Below are 19565 nucleotides of genomic sequence, written 5' to 3' on the forward strand. Positions count from 1 at the left end.
CACACACACACACACACACACACACACACACACACACACACACACACGTTTCATCGGTTCCATGTCAGTGCTCATAGACAACAAGGCCAGTGTTGGCGCTGGGGAATGATGGAAGCCTCCCAAAACACTCTGTTGACCTTCATGTTCTCTGTTGGACGCCACCGGCCTTCAACACTCTGCCCTCATTTATGGTAATCGGGACTGTAGGTCACACACACGTGCGCGTTGAGGAGCTTGAAGGTAGACAAAGGTCACGTCGTATTTTTTTTGCAAATACAGTGGTGCCTTGAGATACAAGTGGCGTGACTGACAACATTTTCATGATAAGAGCCGTCATACGAAAACATTTTAGGGACTTTTTTTTTTTTGGCTGTGCTTTGCTTTGCTTTGACTCACTTCGTCATAGTAGCTTTGGCAGACAGTGAGCTGCTGTTCAAAAGAGGCTTCGAGCTATTTTCATGCCCTTCCCGATTGAAACATTCTCTAAAACAACAACAACAACCCCAAATATACATCTTAGCCATTTAAAACAAACCGATAGCCCCGTCTTTGAGTCTGCTATGTTAACCCATTCAGTGTCAAAGTAGCAAAATTGCACCAAGCAACATTTACGGTCTGCCTTTATCTCGGAACCATTTTCAAACTACCACCATTTGAAATAATGACATCAGAACTGAATATTTATTGAAAACCATCTGGTGCCGAAAGGCGTAATGCTAATGCCATATAGCATCTGTGTAGCGCTATACCTCTTTAACAACACACAGGCAATATAGCAGTACCTACAGTTAGACATTCTTTCTCCTCTGCAAAGAGAAACAGATATTAGTGCCGTACTGATGACTCTTTCAGTGCCACCGGGTGGCCAAAGCCGGCACATCGAAAAGAGCATCACGTTGGCCAACTGATGAGGTGTGATCAAAACAATTGGATTGAGAGACGTTCATCGTCGGGTAGGGCAACAGGGTGCGGTTTGACATCTTACCTGTGAGAAGCACCTGCGATATTCCTGCTCGGGGCCGGCGCATCGGTAGCTGTGCGGCGTTCTCCTCCGTCCTCCGACACCCGCCTCGTCTCCCACGTGTGGTCCGAGGGGGTGCTGAAGCGAGTACGCGTTGCCGGCTTGTGGCACCTGGGCTCCGAATCCCGGGTGGGCCGTCCTTTCCCTGTGCATGGGCCGGTGCAGAGGGGAGGCGTAGGCGCTCAGCCGCGAGGGAAGCGAGCCGGGCGGCGGCGGAGCCGTGACAGTGCGCCAGTCGAAGCGGCGGTGACCGGCCGGGACCGATGATGATGAAGGTGAAGAGGGAGAATGCGTCAGGAAGTGAGGAGGAGAGGGTGGTACTCGGACCCTCCTGTGCTCGCTTTTGGCAGGCGATTGGGGCGTGGCAGTCGTGGCGGGAGCGGCGCTGATTGCGTCCTCTTCCTCATCGGCGGACAGTTTGGGCGCCGGCGTATCCGAGGCGGTGCCGTTGGCCGTGTGACGAGCCTGGCGACTAGGTCGGTGCAACGGCAAGGAGAAGGGGACTTTCCCGTAGCCAAACTGACCCGGACGGATGGCTGAAGACCTACAAGATGCACACAAGAATATCCACATCCCAAAAATGAAGTGATGGAGCTAACGTCAGCGTCATTGTCTTGATTTTCCAAACTTTTGTTATAAATGGTGGAATAACACATGCAGCCATTCTTTATCCTCTAAGAAAAGTTTCCAATATTAGCGAGATCACTAATAGTAGTGCAGCACTAGCAATAAAAGAAGATGAAGAAAAACTGGAACCTGAAGTCTGACTTGACTCACATCCCCAAGTAATAAAGTAATAACACAGTTGTAACATAATTCAATGTCTGAGCAGGGCATCGGTTTAACTTTCAATGCTTTAATGACTCAGAACGTAACAAACGCTCCGTAATGCCAAAAATAAAGTCCAAGCAGGTCTTTATAATGTTTAGTTTTTGACCGCAGTTACAAAATCATCATGGTCACAGTGTTTATACACTGAGCGAGTCTTCAAACACTTTTCCCGAGTGCCCCGTTGCTCGTTTTGAAAGACATTAAGTCTAAGTCAGACAGGAAGATGATAAATTCCGTCCTCCCAGCCTGATGCCTTATGCAAGCCATGTTAATTTTATTTCCTGCAAGTCACTTTGCAGACAACCTCGCAAAGGTCAGATTTCGCATTAAGTCTAGTACGCGTTTGTCCTGGTCTGGAAAGCACTCCCACCACCCCAAAAAAAGCAAAAAAAAAGTGTCGACTCACCTCCGGACAGGAAAACCCTCCCGAGCGGCGCCGACCGACCTCCTGCCGCCTCCTGCGCCCGCCCGCAGCGCCGTGGGGCCGCCGGGCCTCCTCACGCTGCGCTGCTGCTGTTGCTCGTAGGCACGCGAGGCCGCGCGGTAAGGCGGCCGGTACACGGACACTCGGTTCCCACCGGTGGCGGGGTACTCCGCTTGGTAGAAAGTTCCCGCCGGATGGTCGCTTCCTGGCGGGGTATTCCGGTAAAGCGACAGCCCCTGGTTGGGATCGGGTGCCCGGTGATGGGGCGGAAGTTGACGGGAAGGGTGGAAGGGATGCCCGCCACCACCGCCCGGGAGATACCCGCCCCAGTTGGGTGACGGGTAGGAGACGGAGGGCGGGCTGGGCGGAGGCGGCAGACACTTCCTGCTTCTCTGCGACACACCCACTCCGCATGACTGGGAGCAAGAGGACCACTCCGCCCACACAGACCACACCCCTTCCACAGGCTCCGCCTCTAACACTTGCCTAGACCTCCGTCCGGGTACCTAACGCACACACACACACACACACACACACACACACACACACACACACACACACACACACACACACACAAAACATTTTCACTTCTTGCAGCTTTGTGAGGGCGAGAAGCAGGATACACCCTGGAGTGGTCACCAGCCAATCACAGGGTGCATAAAAGGATGCCTTGACATCCAAGTGGCACGGTGAATTAATTTAAGTGCCGTACTGATGAGCCGAGAGGAATTGAGACGTCTCAATGAAACATTATTGTGAATCAACAACAAGCAAACAACTTTTTGTACTCGCATTAACCCCGATGGACAATTGAGTCTTCAAGAGATCCGACTTTCAAGATTTTGGAATGTGGGCGGAGCCACTGAAGCCATAGCGATAATTCAATCAATTCCTGTGTTTGCACCCTAAGGCTTTTCTTCCTTGGCCTGTTAGAAATCATTTTTGCAACGTCGTCATTCTGCTAACAAAAGCTAGCGTTGGCCCAAGACTTTTCCAAAACGCCGGAATTCCACTGTCGACACTCGTTGCGCGATTGGAGCAAGTCCTCTGGCGGTAGCGCATATTTTCGCACGCACAAAGTCATCTTTGCTGTGCCCGAGCGAATTATTTTCAACAAGTCGCAGCCCTAAGATCATTCACTTGGATGCGTTTAGTGTGAAAGCGCCCGATCAAAAACTACCAGAAGGAGAAATTTCCAAATCTTTCCAGACGTGTGGAAGTGGTTAGGAGGGCAAGAGGCCAGCTGTCCCAATACTTTTGTCCGGGCATGATCCTCAAGGCTCACGAGTTTCCTTCCTTCTCACGCCAAAATGTAAATCCTCAATCGGAGGGGATTGAGTCACCTGCCAAGCACGCAGCTTGACAGCAGATGGACGGCGGGAGGCAAGCGCGGGTGTGTGGGTGTGCGAGTGCGGGTGCGCGTCGTGTGTTATGACGTGTCGGGAGCGAGCAAAGACCGTCCGGCCTTTGCTCTCTTTCTTCTGTGGCGTCAAATGATAAAAGACATTTAGTAACAAGTCGCTCGCTGGCCTGCTTGGCACAACAGCAAAAAAAAAAAAAAAAAATGAGCGGACAAAAGTTTCCATTCAGTAAATTGGGAATGCTCCACCTCGCTGCTCGCTCAAAGCCTGTCAAGTGTGTCAATATGTGCGTGTAAACACGTTGCACACGCGTGCGCTTTGCCGAAAACTCCGAGGGCCGAACGACACACTTAGGGAGCGGCGGCGGGGGCGGGAGGGGGCGACGGTGTGGTTGGTCAAATGTGCTCGCTAGCGCCCAAGCCTGTTCCATAGCGTTAAAGTCAAGACATGCTGGAATGCAAATGACAGGTCCGAGGTAAAATGGCGGGAGGGAGGACAAGGAGAGCGAAAGGAGCAGGAGAAATGAGTTAGGAGGGGCATGGAAGGGGAGGCGGGGGGTCAAAGCGGACAGGCCTAATGACTGTGTGTGCGTGTGTGTGTGTCAATGAGTGACATCAAACACACAGCTGCCACATAGCTGGAGCATTAATGAGGAGTGCGCGGTGACCCTGAAGGAGGGCGGCAGTGACCTCCTGCTACTTGCTACTGCTCCGACTCCTCCAACCCTGTACCGCCAGACCTGCAGCCCACCACTCAACTTTTTTTTTTTTTTTCTTTTAACCCAATGATCACAAAGGCGTTACTGTGGCTCCTTGACATCTACGGGCCCCACTATAGGAAAAAACGGATTAATGACTCACAAAGTCACACACGGTCGGCTAAATCACGAGCTGGCTTGCGTGGGCGGGTCGCTCGGGGCGGCGGCGACGGCGGCGATACACTTCGTGAAGGGCCAGACTTCAAAGTGACCCAACAAAGACAACTAAAATGTCCGAGCTGAGGTTTCAACAAAAAAAGATGATGACATTTTGACCATTTGGACAATTAATTATATTTTTTTAAGTATGAAAACCACTCATTGTTTCTCAAAAAAAATGATCGATTCTTGTGATAATCAATTAGTAGGCAATTGCTACAATTGTTACACCTCTAATAATGTATTAATCACATCTCAAGTCGTCTTTCTCCATTGAAATATGTGACAATATCATTAATCCGTTTCAGTTTATCCTCATTACCAAAAAAAAAGAATAAACCGGTTTATCCCCATTACCAAAAAAAAGAATAAACATTTTTGAAAGGAGGATTTTCATGAGGAAAAATCAGCACTGTGAAATATCGTTTATTATCTTCAAAAAAAAAAAAAGTCATGACATAATAAATAGAATGAAATATTGTTGTCAGACTTTTTGCGTCAATTCAATGGTCATTATGCTGCTCCTCGTGTTGTGCATGCCTTGGCCATGTAGGGGGCAGTATAATACAAATATAGTCAATGGCGCCAGGACACGTCACAACTTCTCATATTGGTCATTCTTTGCCGAGGACAAAGAAGATATGCACACGAGTATTGTTATATTATCTGTCTGCATGTGTTGCTCAAACATTTGTTGGTGACGTGAGGCTAAAAACTGCAATGTCCTCTGGAATGAAACTGGATCACATCCACAATGTTTGGCATCAGTGGGATTCCAAAGGAATGGAAATTCTGGGCCAAGACGGAACAGATTTATCGAGACTTCCATGCCAAAATCCGAGCACTCAAACAAAAGCGGAGCGCCATTTTTGGGCTTGTCAATTGTTTGTTAGTGGGCCACTTCCTGGTTGCTGCAGGGTCACGTGTGACAAATGAACAGGACAGGACGCTCCAGTTAGCAAAGGATCCAAGTTATGTTCCAATTATGTCAGATTTCAACATTTGACAGGTCATTGCAAAGTGGGAAGTAATGAATATTGCAGGCAGTGATATATCACGACATGACAAGTTTGAATTCACACCCGAGACGTACAGTCATTTTGCAATAACACTTTTATAATTTCACACGTAGCTGCGGTCGAAAAAGCAAAGCGCGGAGAGTCTCTGTTGCCAAAATGCACGACTGCAGTCGATGACTGGAGCCAAAAAGTCTCGTTTTCTTTCCCTCCGCTATTATAAGACGGCGATTTGCTTCTTCGTTGACAATTTGGCCAAGTTGAGTGTGATTCAAAACAAATGTGAAGCGCCTCAAAAAGTTCTTTCACGGCAAGAACGCCAGGGGTCACCGTTTTTCCGCCGCAGTGACTTGGGGTCAAACCGACGGGCGTGCGCGGCCTTCAAGCCCCTGGTTTGACCGTTATGGGATGGCGAAACAAGTGTGAAGCAACCGGTTTGATGGCTTCACCTTTCACCTCGCCAGAAAGAAGTCAATGAAAGCAGTGTGTGAGGAGCTCATGACTCACCTTCCTCTTGGCCGGCTTGGTCACAGAGGTCGCGACCTCTACAAAAGCCCACAGCGCAAACAGCCTGCAAGGGGAAGAAGAGCAGAAGCGGAAGCTTTAAGAAAAAAAAAAAAAGAAAAGAAAAGAAATTGGCTGACAGGACTCTTGATGGGATGACGGTGACGTCAATGTTTTTCGTTTTTAGTCATGATGGCCCGACGCAGGTGGCGTGCGGGCTGAACCCGAGTTGATTTTCCATCCGCACATAAACATCATTAACATCCGTGTGGGAAAAATCCTGCGAGGTGCTAACAAACGAATGGCTTTAAACAGCAAGCATGTTTTCCCTTCGCATGCCTTTCTAAGCAACACTATACAGCCTGTGGATGTGCTACGCGCGCACACACGCACGCGCGCGCACTGGCTTGCACAATCGGTCAAACGGCTTAACTTCACCCCGCGCTGTCAAGCTTCTTTTATTCGCGGTTTGCCGGAGAAACAAAGCGGCTTACGTTGGAGAATTGCATTTGATGGGGAGTTTTGACATTTCTGAAGCGTAGCGGCCCGCAACTGAGGGCAAAGCAATCGATGCAAGAGTTTGATTTCACTTTGCTCGAACCGTGGTGGACTTGATTGCTGGCTGTGGGTTTTTTGTTTTTTTTTTTGGTTTGGAAGGGATTTTTTTTTTTAATGCTTTTGGTCATTGCTGAAGCAGGTTGGAATTTATTTACTTTTGTGGACAAGAATAGTGACATTTTTTTTTTCACCAATACTGATAATCTGTAACGTGATAACATGACAGGCTGTCCACTGTCGTACCCGCTGTCTCTGAAAGACTGAACTTGCAAAATGAGTTTCAACAAATGCAACAATACAAAAAAACTGGCCATCACTCCAAAACAAAAACTGTCCAGGGAGGCTGTCAGGAGGCCCAAAGCAACATCGAAAGAACTGCGGGAATTTCCGGAAAATATGTGTGACAATTTCAGGCTACGTTGTAAGGTGGCAAGACGGAAGCCTCATCTTACAAAAAAAAAAAAAAAAACATCCAAGCCCAACTACATCTTCAAACACACTTGAAATCTCCCAAACACATTGACACAAGCTGTTCCGGGCCCATCAAGGCAACGTTCAAATTTTGGCATCATCAAAACACCACCAAAACTTCAATGATGCGTGGTAGCGACAGCATCATGAGCAGGGGCCCCCCGGCAAGGTGGAGCAAAATAGGAAGAGTTCCGAATAGCAGTCAGGGTTAGCACAAAACTGAAAAAAAGTCAGGTGCGTGGTAGCGACAACATCATGAGCAGGGGCCCCCGGCAAGGTGGAGCAAAATAGGAAGAGTTCCAAATGGCAGTCAGGGTTAGCACAAAACTGAAAAAAAGTCAGGAAAAAGCCTCCTAGAACTGAGTTAAGTTCATTTTGGGAAAATGGGAGCCACTTGAGTCATAAGTCAAGGCGGCACTTTATTTCGTTGGGGCTTGACTTCAAAAGTGAGTTTATTTGAAGGTTGATATCATGTTGCATGAAAGTGGTTTGACGTTTTCAAACGTCGTCAAAATGTCCTTTTTTGGGGTGGCAGGTTTTGTGTCTCCTTCCAAGCAGTTGACCTGCCCTTGAGCCAATTTGGCCTCCTCCACTTTCTTGATTGACTTCTTGCTACCGCAACGTGGTTTTTGGCACTTTGAATCGTGTGTCTTATTTTTGGGGCCTTTCCGTCACTTGCAAAGCACGCAGAGTGCAGCTCGACCTCGATTTCATCTCATTTGGCCTGTTCAACAATTATTTTGAAAAAGATTCCCGGACAGAGACGAGCTGCTAAACAGTGCGGGACAAGCAAGTGTGGCAAACATCCCAGCCGAGTGGTGACATGCCACTAAACGCCTCAGTCCCATTCAAGAACTTCTGTCTTCTTTCTACGAGCTCCAAAAAAAAAAAAAAAAAAAAAACCCCTTTAAAAATGGCAAAGATTCAAATTACTGTTGATCTTTCAAATGCTGCACGAGTTGGAAAAGAAAGACTCGAGCTGGTGCCCCCCCCCCCCCGCCCCCCCAAAAAAAAGACACACGCACGCACATCGAGCGATTGACAAAAGGGTCCGCGGCACAAGAGAGCCACCGAGGCCGAAGTAAAGACCTCCCGCGACGAGCTCGGCGTTTCTGTGACACATTGTTCCAACCATCTCGCTGGCAACTTCGACGGCGTCCATTTTAACGGCAATCCAAGCGCAAGCACATTACCCCCCCCCCCCCCCCTCCCAAAAAAAAAAAGAAAGTGTGCGCAAAAGGCAGCGCCCCAAAAGTTTATGGGAAGAATCCTGCACGGCGTTCCGAGTGAGTTAAGTTTGCGTACCTGAAGACAGAAGCGAGCCGCATGCTCCACCGACTCCGATAGCGACGATCAGTCCAGTTTGGGGATCGATTATTGGTGCGTGTGAGGAGCGGTGGTGGCGGTGGGGAGCAAGCAAACAATGCGTCAAGTGTCCAACTTGTTGTCGTTGCCTCTTCACTCTCTTTTCCTCTTGCGTGCGCGCGTGTCCCCTTTCCTCCTGTCACTGCTCTGCCTGCCTGCTCGCCCGCCAACGTGCAAAGTGGGAAGGTCTCCCGTCCCCCCCCTGCAGCCGAACGCACACATTCGACCGGACCACTTCACCCGCCCTCCCTACACCTTTCCTAAAAACTTCTCCTTCTCTCACGAACATTTTTTCCCTTTCTGGCGCGCGTGTTCATTACACTGGATGGTCAACAACACATTTTCGCCATACTTATTCTTGACGCTAAACTTTTTTTTTTCCTTCCACATCAGGTTTTTGCGATTGTTTTTAAGCTTTGCGCAAGACGGATTTTCCCATGCGTTCAAGGACGGATCCAGCATATTTTTTTTCTTTCTCCTGCGGCTAAAGGGGTGCTTGACCAATACATGGGGGGCTGAAAAAACAATTGATCCAAATACTTTCCAAAATTAAATAAAATGCTGCTTGGTTTTAACTGGGGATACACTGATTTCTGGTGGGGCTAGAGCCCCCCCCTATTGCTCCAGTGTAGAGCCAACCCTGCATGCATTATCATTTATAGTTCACGTTTCAGAAAGAAAAAAAATACTGAACCTAATCCTTCATTCGTAAATATTAAATTACTAAATTATGAATTGCAATTGTATTATTATTGGCAGGTTCTCGTGGAAGTTGCCGATATCAGTCACCCGATGCTTCAGTCTGAAAAAAAAATGGACATTCAGTAGTTTTTAGTCTTTCTGCCTGACACTATAAGTCGCTAGCATAGATAGATGAAGAAACATATTTGTAGCTGGTTCTTTACTGATGTGCTGGGCTGATGCAAAGAATTTGGACCGATGTCCTTCCCACTGAGATTGACAGTTTGGGTCTTCTTCCAGGCGATGACTCCTAAATACTTCAAACAGTAAGAACTGACCATGAGAATTTAGTTGTGTGCAAAACATTTCCCAGCTTGGGCCAACAATTCCACTTCCTAAATCTTGACTGAGGTGCTTGGAAACTTGCCCATTTTCCTGAGCACTGTCGATCCAAGTGCTGTCGAATAAATCATCTTTGGATGCTAGCAAAGACGCACCAGCAGCGGCACTAAATCATCCGCACCAACCAGTAATCGAGTCAACTTGGCCGACCGCCTCGAATTCAAAATGGACACTCTACACACGTCAACACCGCCACAAGACGACAACGCATGTACAGTATGCGGGATGCGGATCTTGCGATACGAGTTCAAGTCACGCCACGACCACGCCTGTAAGTCAAAACATTTTAATATCACCTTTGCCCATTGGCTCTCCAAGTACAATTCAAAGTTAAATATAACTGAACCGTACTTGGCAAGTGATACGCAGACCACTAGAGGGAGTCCACGCTCGACAAGTAAGTAGTACCCATGCCACTCTTGGAGAATCACTTCTCTGTATTATTGAGCTTTAGGAAATCATGTAGTGATAGAATGATTAACTCGAATGTATTTTATTTATTTATTTTTTCCAAAAACATAACCCAGCCGCTGGGGGGCAGTGCCCTCCCCTGGGGGTGCACTGTTCCCCAGTGCCGGTCCCAAGCCCGGAGAATTGGGGAGGGTTGCGTCAGGAATGGCATCCGGCGTAAAACTTTTGCCAAGACGACCATGCGAGTTGGTAGGACGGTTTACAGGGGCGGATGGAAATTACTGACTCGCTGTGGCGACCCCTGAATAGGGACGTGCCGAAAGGGGAAGAAGAAGAAGATTTTTTCCAAAAACATAATTAAATTAAAATTGCATTACTGTGATTCACTGTCGACCAGTTACGGTTTTATACCGCCTCTCACCCAGAGACAGCTGGGATGGGCTTCAGCACACCAGTGAGGACGTGAAACACTACAGAAAATGGAGGAGTACAATTTCATCTTTTTTTTTCCCTTCAAATTCATTGCAGCTGCTTCTGGTGTGAACATCGAGGCCACCGGGGGCAGTACAACAGTTGAACAAACAAAAAAGAGTTGAGCTCAGCTACTGCAAGTGACTCAGTTAGCCGCAGATGTTTTTTTTTTTTTTTTGCAGCGGATAAAGAATACGTGCTTTCGAGTCATCTTACGTGGTCTGTCCTGGATGTCAGATCCTCTTCAGTCCTGCTTTTTGTGCCTACAGAAAGCAATGTGTGTCGCTCCATTTTATAATACGCATCTTGTGGCCTGATTATTGATGTATATTGTCAGATAAGTTGATTAGTTTGGGGAAAGTGGTGGTTTCTTCCAGTCAGCGATCTCTGAGCATGATTCCAGCTCATTCCTCCTCTCAAAGCAAGAGCTCCGCCCAGTCCAAGAATTCGACTTTCCTCACCTTTCTACAAAGCGAGGAACCATCCCTGCACCGCCTCAGCAGATGAAAACACACAGTGAGTGCAGAGTGGGACAAACGGACAAGCGGCACGAGTCTCTCTCGTGATAAAAAAAATGCTTGTTAGCGTTTCGTGAAGCAACCAGCTTGGTGACGATGAAAGTGGCGCGGCAGAGAGAGGCGGGGTTTTAGTGAACAAAGCATCTTACTTCCTGGTTTGAAATATAGACACAAAAACAAATCCTATTTCATCAAAATAATGTGCTCGGAATTGCGCCGAGCATAATATCTAATCATATCTGCGCCTTGAGTTAACTGCAGATAGGTTAAAAATCGTGCGATATGGTCCCTTTTAAAAATGAAGTGCCGTAAATGCTCCCAAAATATGCGTGGGGAGGACTTCAATCGGCTATTTCGAGCAATGGAGGGCCGCGGGAGGGGGTTGGATTACGGGATATTATTTATGTCCATGACGATTGTCTGTAAACTTGCGAGCATAACTGCATGTGTGGGGCAGAGGAGAGGCGTGATGAAGGGATGACACAAGTGTCTGTGTGTGTCTGTGCCCCCCCTCCCTTGCACGCACATTATCACGCTCACGCCGACACGGCGGGTCCTGCCTCAGCTATCATAACTCTCCCGGGATCTCAGTTCATCCGATGGACGCTCCATTGTGCTGGCTTGCACTGATGGCCGCCCATGATCCGCTCTCGGTCGGAAGCGGCATCTGCCCCGTGGCGGGAGCGGCGGGTGGGGGGCTGACAAAAAGTATTATGGGATGCCGCAGGGCCAACACAAACATGAATGTTCTGTAACAAACCGCGAAGGAGAGGCGGACGCTTATGCAGCGTCACTTCCACAACGTCAGATAAACTGGAAATGGATTGGCCGTAACGCATTGATAGATCATTTAAATCCGATTATCACTCTGGAAATAGGAACATGTTAATATTACTTGTTACTCCCCCCCCCCCCCCCCCCCCCCCCCCCCGCGAAGAAGTGTTCATATATTAGAGTGACGCGTTACTGGCATCACCAATCACCATCTTGCGACAGCTCGATGATAGGCACTAATTTGCATTAAATGTCAGTGTATGACGGCCATGTTTTGTTCAAGTTGAGCGGCAAAATGGCGCGCGTGTATGTGTGTGTGTGTGGTTGCGACATCCGCAGAGCAGATGTGCAAAGTGCCACCTCCCACAGTGTTGACACTATTTTTATTTGCTTGTGATTCCCCAACATTCCCTGTGAGTCACAACAGGTTTCCTTTTTCTTTTTTTTCCCCACTGCCTACTTCAATTTGAGAGAGACAAAAAAGGACAGGACGGCAAAATGTTTTGGTTCAACTCGTTGGATAAAGACCAGGAAGGATTTTCTTTTTCAGGCCAGATTGGACTCAGATGCTTATTGAGCAACTTGGGGGTCATAAACCTTCCAAGTGAGTGAAAAGTTCAAAGGTCTCGGCGCCTGATTCTATTTACAGTGGAACCTGACAGCAACGCTGGAGGACCTCCCAATTAGTTGACTCGGGAACTTTCTCTCACACTGGGAAAGCTCGTCGGCACAAGGGGTAACAATTAGCATCCGCAACACAAGTAGACAGATCATATCACAATACTCATAGGCATTTTTGTTTTGTTATCCTCTGCGATGAACAACAAAAATCACTGACGTACTGAGAAGCCGAGAAAGGAGCTGAGCCTCCAGTAGAGTGCAGTCACATGTCTGTTTTTTTTTTCTCATCATGGGGAAAGATGATTTGAGATATGACTGAGTTGCTAGTGAGAGAAGGGACCCAAAAGGAAGTTATGTCAAGGAATTACTCGACTGTATATTTTTGGTACATTTCTAGGCAGAGGCCGTGTGACAGTAAGTTTTACGAGCAGCGGTACTCGTGAGCCCGTGCGATTCCTGAGTCATCGTGACGCCAGGTCACTGTGACTCATGTTTTCATTTCAGAAGGACATTCGAGTCGACGAAAGCCCCCGCACTCAAGAGTAACACTTTTGCACTCAGGCCTTCCCCAACCACCCAAGTGGCCTCATCGTTACAACGATGCCAGAGAGACTACCGACTCCTAAATGTGCTTGGCCTCTAAATGACCTTCCAGGGAACGGCTCATTAGAATGTTTTCCAAAAGAAATATCATTTGAGCCAATTCGCTGAGGTAAAGTGCATGCATTATTAGCAAGGTTATTCTAGTTAATGACAACAAAATAAATCAAAATTGCAACTTTTTTTCTTTAATGAAATGTTTTTTTTTTAACTCCAAACAAACTGAAATTACATCTTATGTTTTAAAAATATACCTGCTCACACATACACACAAACAAAAAAAAAACACAAAGCATTTTTGAAAAGTACAAAAAAAAAAAAAAACTATTCTACAAACTAATTAAAACTATCCGAATATCTTTTTAAAAATGTCAAAACAGAATAAAAACTAACTATAATGCAAAATGTAAAACGATTAAAACTCCTCAACGTAACTGCCACTGGACACAAATTGTTGCGAGTTCCCCACAATTTGGTCAGGTGACATTGGCAATGCGAGCCCGAGGGTGCTTGGATGGCAATTTATAGTTGACAGCAGGGGGCGGTATAAATCTGAGATGGATTAAAAACGGGTTCGTCAGGCTTCATTCGAAACCGAATTTGATGTTGAGACTTGCCAGAGCGCTGAGTGCATATTGCAAAGACATTTTGCCATGAGTTTCCCTTTCCATGAAAACCCACCATAGTTTTAGAGTCATAAACAATGCAGTACAAGAACCCCTTTGACTGTTTACTGGCACCGAGCTGCCACGTTTCATTGGACTCGCTACCCAATTATCAGTCAAATAACTTTTCTCACTTTTGCAATAGTCCAACAAGATGAGTCTTTCCTAATGTCAAGCATGACATGCGTCATTTGCTGGATATGGTTGGGCACACCTTCAAACGGGACTCATCATCAGTAAGGAGACGAGCAAGGAAGCTGTGGAACAGCCAAGATGACAACACAAGATGGGGAGAAAAACAAAATGGAAAATGAGGACATTTTGGTGCATGTTCAACACGTAACCGCAGCGGGGGCCATGTGACCTAACGACAGCATAATTGGCTTTCACGGTCTCATACGCGATCCACACCCACCGACGCTAATAACGGCGGTGCTTTTCTTGGCCGACACGCCGGCGATGGTGACGGAGATTAGCCGACATCAAAGCGCGTCAAAGTGCCACCACATTAAAAGAGCCGACCGGGGATTTTGAAAGTGCAAATAGAAAAAAAAAAAAAATTCAGCAGGAGGAATGCGGGTGGATTCCAGGCACATGTATCGACATATGTTGGCTTCAAGAGGGTGTTGTTAGTGGGGTGGAGATCTTTGGAATTGGCATCGGCGTGTCCATCAGGAAACGTGATTTGCCGGAGGTCATGGTGTGGCCGGCGGTGTTGTGTGACCACTCGTAGCGCCCGCCTGCTCCTTTGACACTCAGCGGCGGCCATTTTGATGCCCGTCGCCAGCAGGCGCACGATCCATCACCACATCTTTTGTATTTACAACGCTATTAAAGTCGCGCTTTCACATTACTGCTCAGTCCAATATTACATTGTTTGCGTAATATTATACCATGAGTTGATGACCATTTATTGGGGGGTAAGATGATTTCAGATACAAGTATTTTGCGTTGCAAGCACGAGATAAACTCCTCTCAAAGGCACAATTGTATCATTTGTACAAATACAGCTCAGATGTCAAAAGATTGAGAATCAGTGTCCTACAGCACAAAGGGGTACATATGGTTTGGGAATTCTGAGGGGGCGGTCCTTGGATCTCAAAAAGCGGACAAACCCCTCCGTGAGAGGGAGTGATGGCCACAATCGCTGGGAACATGCAAAGCGGGGGTGCGCACAGAAAGCGGCCGGAGACGTGGCGTGTTTTTGTGCGCAGGCGCAGCGTGTCGCAACAGATCCGCTCTCGGTCTCAGATGACTGATGTGACGAATAGCGCTCGCGCTTCCGCACTGGGTCACGGCCCCCGCAGGGGTCATAAATCACTCAGAAACCTCTGACACGCCATTATGTGCCACTAGCGCCAACCCCAAAGGCCTCCCGCTCTCGCTGAGAGACGCTTTTTACGGTCGGCGTTCACGAAGCCCCCGGGCGGAGGGTCACGAGTGTTGATCCGCCGGCCGACGCTAACTCGGAATGTTTTCCAAAAGAAATATCATTTGAGCCAATTCGCTGAGGTAAAGTGCATGCATTATTAGCAAGGTTATTCTAGTTAATGACAACAAAATAAATCAAAATTGCAACTTTTTTTCTTTAATGAAATGTTTTTTTTTTAACTCCAAACAAACTGAAATTACATCTTATGTTTTAAAAATATACCTGCTCACACATACACACAAACAAAAAAAAAACACAAAGCATTTTTGAAAAGTACAAAAAAAAAAAAAACTATTCTACAAACTAATTAAAACTATCCGAATATCTTTTTAAAAATGTCAAAACAGAATAAAAACTAACTATAATGCAAAATGTAAAACGATTAAAACTCCTCAACGTAACTGCCACTGGACACAAATTGTTGCGAGTTCCCCACAATTTGGTCAGGTGACATTGGCAATGCGAGCCCGAGGGTGCTTGGATGGCAATTTATAGTTGACAGCAGGGGGCGGTATAAATCTGAGATGGATTAAAAACGGGTTCGTCAGGCTTCATTCGAAACCGAATTTGGTGTTGAGACTTGCCGGAGCGCCGAGTGCATATTGCAAAGACATTTTGCCTTGAGTTTCCCTTTCCATGAAAACCCACCATAGTTTTAGAGTCATAAACAATGCAGTACAAGAACCCCTTTGACTGTTTACCGGCACCGAGCTGCCACGTTTCATTGGACTCGCTACCCAATTATCAGTCAAATAACTTTTCTCACTTTTGCAATAGTCCAACAAGATGAGTCTTTCCTAATGTCAAGCATGACAAGCGTCATTTGCTGGATATGGTTGGGCACACCTTCAAACGGGACTCATCATCAGTAAGGAGACGAGCAAGGAAGCTGTGGAACAGCCAAGATGACAACACAAGATGGGGAGAAAAACAAAATGGAAAATGAGGACATTTTGGTGCATGTTCAACACGTAACCGCAGCGGGGGCCATGTGACCTAACGACAGCATAATTGGCTTTCACGGTCTCATACGCGATCCACACCCACCGACGCTAATAACGGCGGTGCTTTTCTTGGCCGACACGCCGGCGATGGTGACGGAGATTAGCCGACATCAAAGCGCGTCAAAGTGCCACCACATTAAAAGAGCCGACCGGGGATTTTGAAAGTGCAAATAGAAAAAAAAAAAAAATTCAGCAGGAGGAATGCGGGTGGATTCCAGGCACATGTATCGACATATGTTGGCTTCAAGAGGGTGTTGTTAGTGGGGTGGAGATCTTTGGAATTGGCATCGGCGTGTCCATCAGGAAACGTGATTTGCCGGAGGTCATGGTGTGGCCGGCGGTGTTGTGTGACCACTCGTAGCGCCCGCCTGCTCCTTTGACACTCAGCGGCGGCCATTTTGATGCCCGTCGCCAGCAGGCGCACGATCCATCACCACATCTTTTGTATTTACAACGCTATTAAAGTCGCGCTTTCACATTACTGCTCAGTCCAATATTACATTGTTTGCGTAATATTATACCATGAGTTGATGACCATTTATTGGGGGGTAAGATGATTTCAGATACAAGTATTTTGCGTTGCAAGCACGAGATAAACTCCTCTCAAAGGCACAATTGTATCATTTGTACAAATACAGCTCAGATGTCAAAAGATTGAGAATCAGTGTCCTACAGCACAAAGGGGTACATATGGTTTGGGAATTCTGAGGGGGCGGTCCTTGGATCTCAAAAAGCGGACAAACCCCTCCGTGAGAGGGAGTGATGGCCACAATCGCTGGGAACATGCAAAGCGGGGGTGCGCACAGAAAGCGGCCGGAGACGTGGCGTGTTTTTGTGCGCAGGCGCAGCGTGTCGCAACAGATCCGCTCTCGGTCTCAGATGACTGATGTGACGAATAGCGCTCGCGCTTCCGCACTGGGTCACGGCCCCCGCAGGGGTCATAAATCACTCAGAAACCTCTGACACGCCATTATGTGCCACTAGCGCCAACCCCAAAGGCCTCCCGCTCTCGCTGAGAGACGCTTTTTACGGTCGGCGTTCACGAAGCCCCCGGGCGGAGGGTCACGAGTGTTGATCCGCCGGCCGACGCTAACTGGGCGAACGAGTTTAAGTGTCGCCATTAGGTAAAGGCCGCCATGAGCCGTTTTGGTTTAGGCGTGATGACGATAGGAGTCCGAAGGCCAAGGGGACTGGCGGGACAAAAGCTCGCGGGTAAGATTTACGTCCCCGGGAAGACTGAGCAAGCATGAGGCAACATCTGGGGAGTGTTTGCACAAACTTACACTGCACGTGCGTTTTTATTTTGGGTCTGTATGTATGGCTGACGTTAAGCCTAATTCAAGTTTGCGCTCATTTAGTGGCCAGATGTATTTATTGACTCAAATGCTAATGGGACGAAGTGCGCTATTAAGGGGAAGGCCTTCACTTCTACATTAGCAAATTTTCCTGTGATATTTGAACTTAGTCTAACATTTAAGTCTATTTCAGTTTTATACTTCTTTCCACTATTTAATAAATATGACCATTTCCCGAAAACATTCTTAACACAATGTCTTTCTGTTCTAAGTTTTTTTGTTCTCATAATAATATGTGTCTGGCACATTACAATGTTAGTTTTGTAACGTTACGACTACCGTATTTTTCGCACTATGAGGCGCGCCGAAAAGCATTTGATTTTATCAAAAGCCGACTGCGCTTATAATCTGATGTGCCTTATATACTGTTCAATATTCAGATTTCTTGGACGTAGTATTTTAAATGTTATATAAATGTATTGTATTGTATTCCTTTAGCGTAGCTCCATCTAGTGGATGCATAGCGCAACCACAGCCACTATTGTAGCTTCCATTCTATGCGCCTTATAATGCGGTGCACCCTACATCTGAAAAGTTTTAAAATAGGCCATTCGTTGAAGGTGCGCCTTATAGTCCGAAGCGCCTATAGTGCGGAAAATACGGTAATTGTTCTTCATAATTCACAGATTTTTTTTTTTCAACATAATGCGACTTATGCACATACTGTACTTTTAATTTCCTATCATTACACATCTTCTTTCTTGGACTACTATAAATTTTTTGAAATGTCATTTGTTAACATACTTTTTTTGCAAATTGTAACTTTTCCACAAAATATGAGTCCCATTCAACTACGACTATTTTCATGTGAACTTTTCACCCCCAAAAAGACATTTCTTCTCCTCTTTGATGCTCATAAAGTCACACATTTTTTCTTGTCATGTGTACTACAAGTTCATACATTTAAAAAAAATATATATTTTTTTTCCAAGTAACACGGCGTCCGAAGCGCCTCTAGTGTGGAAAATACGGTAATTGTTCTTCATAATTCACAAAGAATTCTTTTTCTCGTAATACGACTTTTGCACATACTGCACTTTTAATTTCCTATCATTACATCTTCTTTCTTGGACTACTATAAAAATTTTCGAAATGTCATTCATTAAGTTATACTTTTTTTGCAGATTGTAACTTTTCCACAAAATATGAGTCCCATTCGACTATGACTATTTTCATGTGAAGACTCCCCCCCTCCAAAGAGACATTTCTTCTCCTTTTTGATGCTCAGAAAGTCACACATTTTTTCGTCATGTGTACTACAAGTTTATTAAAAAAAATATATATATATAAATTCCCCCCCAAGTAACACGGCACTTAGTCGAGAACAATACACAATGTTGGGATGTATCGGACAGTCAAGTAAAGTTTGAAACTCAAAGTTGGACTATTGCGAAGAATTGGGGGGAAATGCCAAGAAAGGAGGCAGACGGCGGAACAAATAAGTTGCACGCTTGCCTGGCGGGGTGTCAGAGTGTCTCATGGAATTGTCGACAGACATCTTGAGATTCGGCATAAAACGCAAGATCATCGCCAACACTTGAAATTTACAACGTGCGGGAAGACTGCACACTAATTCAATCAGGAGGAGACTGTTTCGGTCGGTGTCGGTGTATTGGTTAGCGACAGAGTTCAAAGTTGTCTACTAGCTACTGAAACAACGGCTACTGATGCGCTTTGATGAAATTTTATTTTGTTGCGCGGGGGGGGGGGTGAGATGGGGAGACACAGAAAGCATTCTCCAATGCATTCCTCCTTGCAGGACCATATTTCGACTAGAATGACAGAATATCCAAGGAGTGGTAAAACATTTAGTCATCACAAGGATTTATAATGGCAAAAATTACACATCTGAGGAACAACAGCGGATGATATAAGGGGTATGTATCATCAGCAGTGTTCCCGGTAGCCGTCCTGTTGGTGGTCCAGAAAGTCAAACTGGGCAAGATGACACTGTAATGAACTGACATCACCCATCAGAGTAAATGGGTGTCCAAAGTCGGTCTCAAGGGCCGCTATGCTCCATGTTTTCGATGTGCCCCTCTTGCAACGCATCTCATTCAAACACAGCTTGCTGCGGAGTTGATCATTTGAATCAGGTGTGTTGCAGGAGCCACGGCGGATCCTCGAGGACAGGAGCCGGACTTGGCGAGCAGTACAGTCGTGC

General features: G+C 46.5%; 1 protein-coding gene across 1 annotated transcript in view; it reads right to left on the reverse strand.

The window, feature by feature from the left end:
* Positions 1-8679, reverse strand: part of adamtsl4 (ADAMTS-like 4) — a 37290-nt gene extending 28611 nt beyond the window's left edge. Inside the window, exons 1-4 of the mRNA XM_019881575.1 lie at positions 8408-8679; positions 6077-6140; positions 2259-2782; positions 986-1565 (exon numbers count right to left, since the gene is read on the reverse strand). Of these exons, the coding sequence (XP_019737134.1) occupies positions 986-1565; positions 2259-2782; positions 6077-6140; positions 8408-8430 (1191 nt within the window). The 5' untranslated portion in view covers positions 8431-8679. The remainder of the gene's footprint in view (positions 1-985; positions 1566-2258; positions 2783-6076; positions 6141-8407) is intronic.
* Positions 8680-19565: the final 10886 nt, after the last annotated feature.

Source organism: Hippocampus comes, unplaced genomic scaffold (assembly GCF_001891065.2).
Source record: "Hippocampus comes isolate QL1 unplaced genomic scaffold, H_comes_QL1_v1.1 scaffold227, whole genome shotgun sequence".
NCBI lineage: Eukaryota > Metazoa > Chordata > Actinopteri > Syngnathiformes > Syngnathidae > Hippocampus > Hippocampus comes.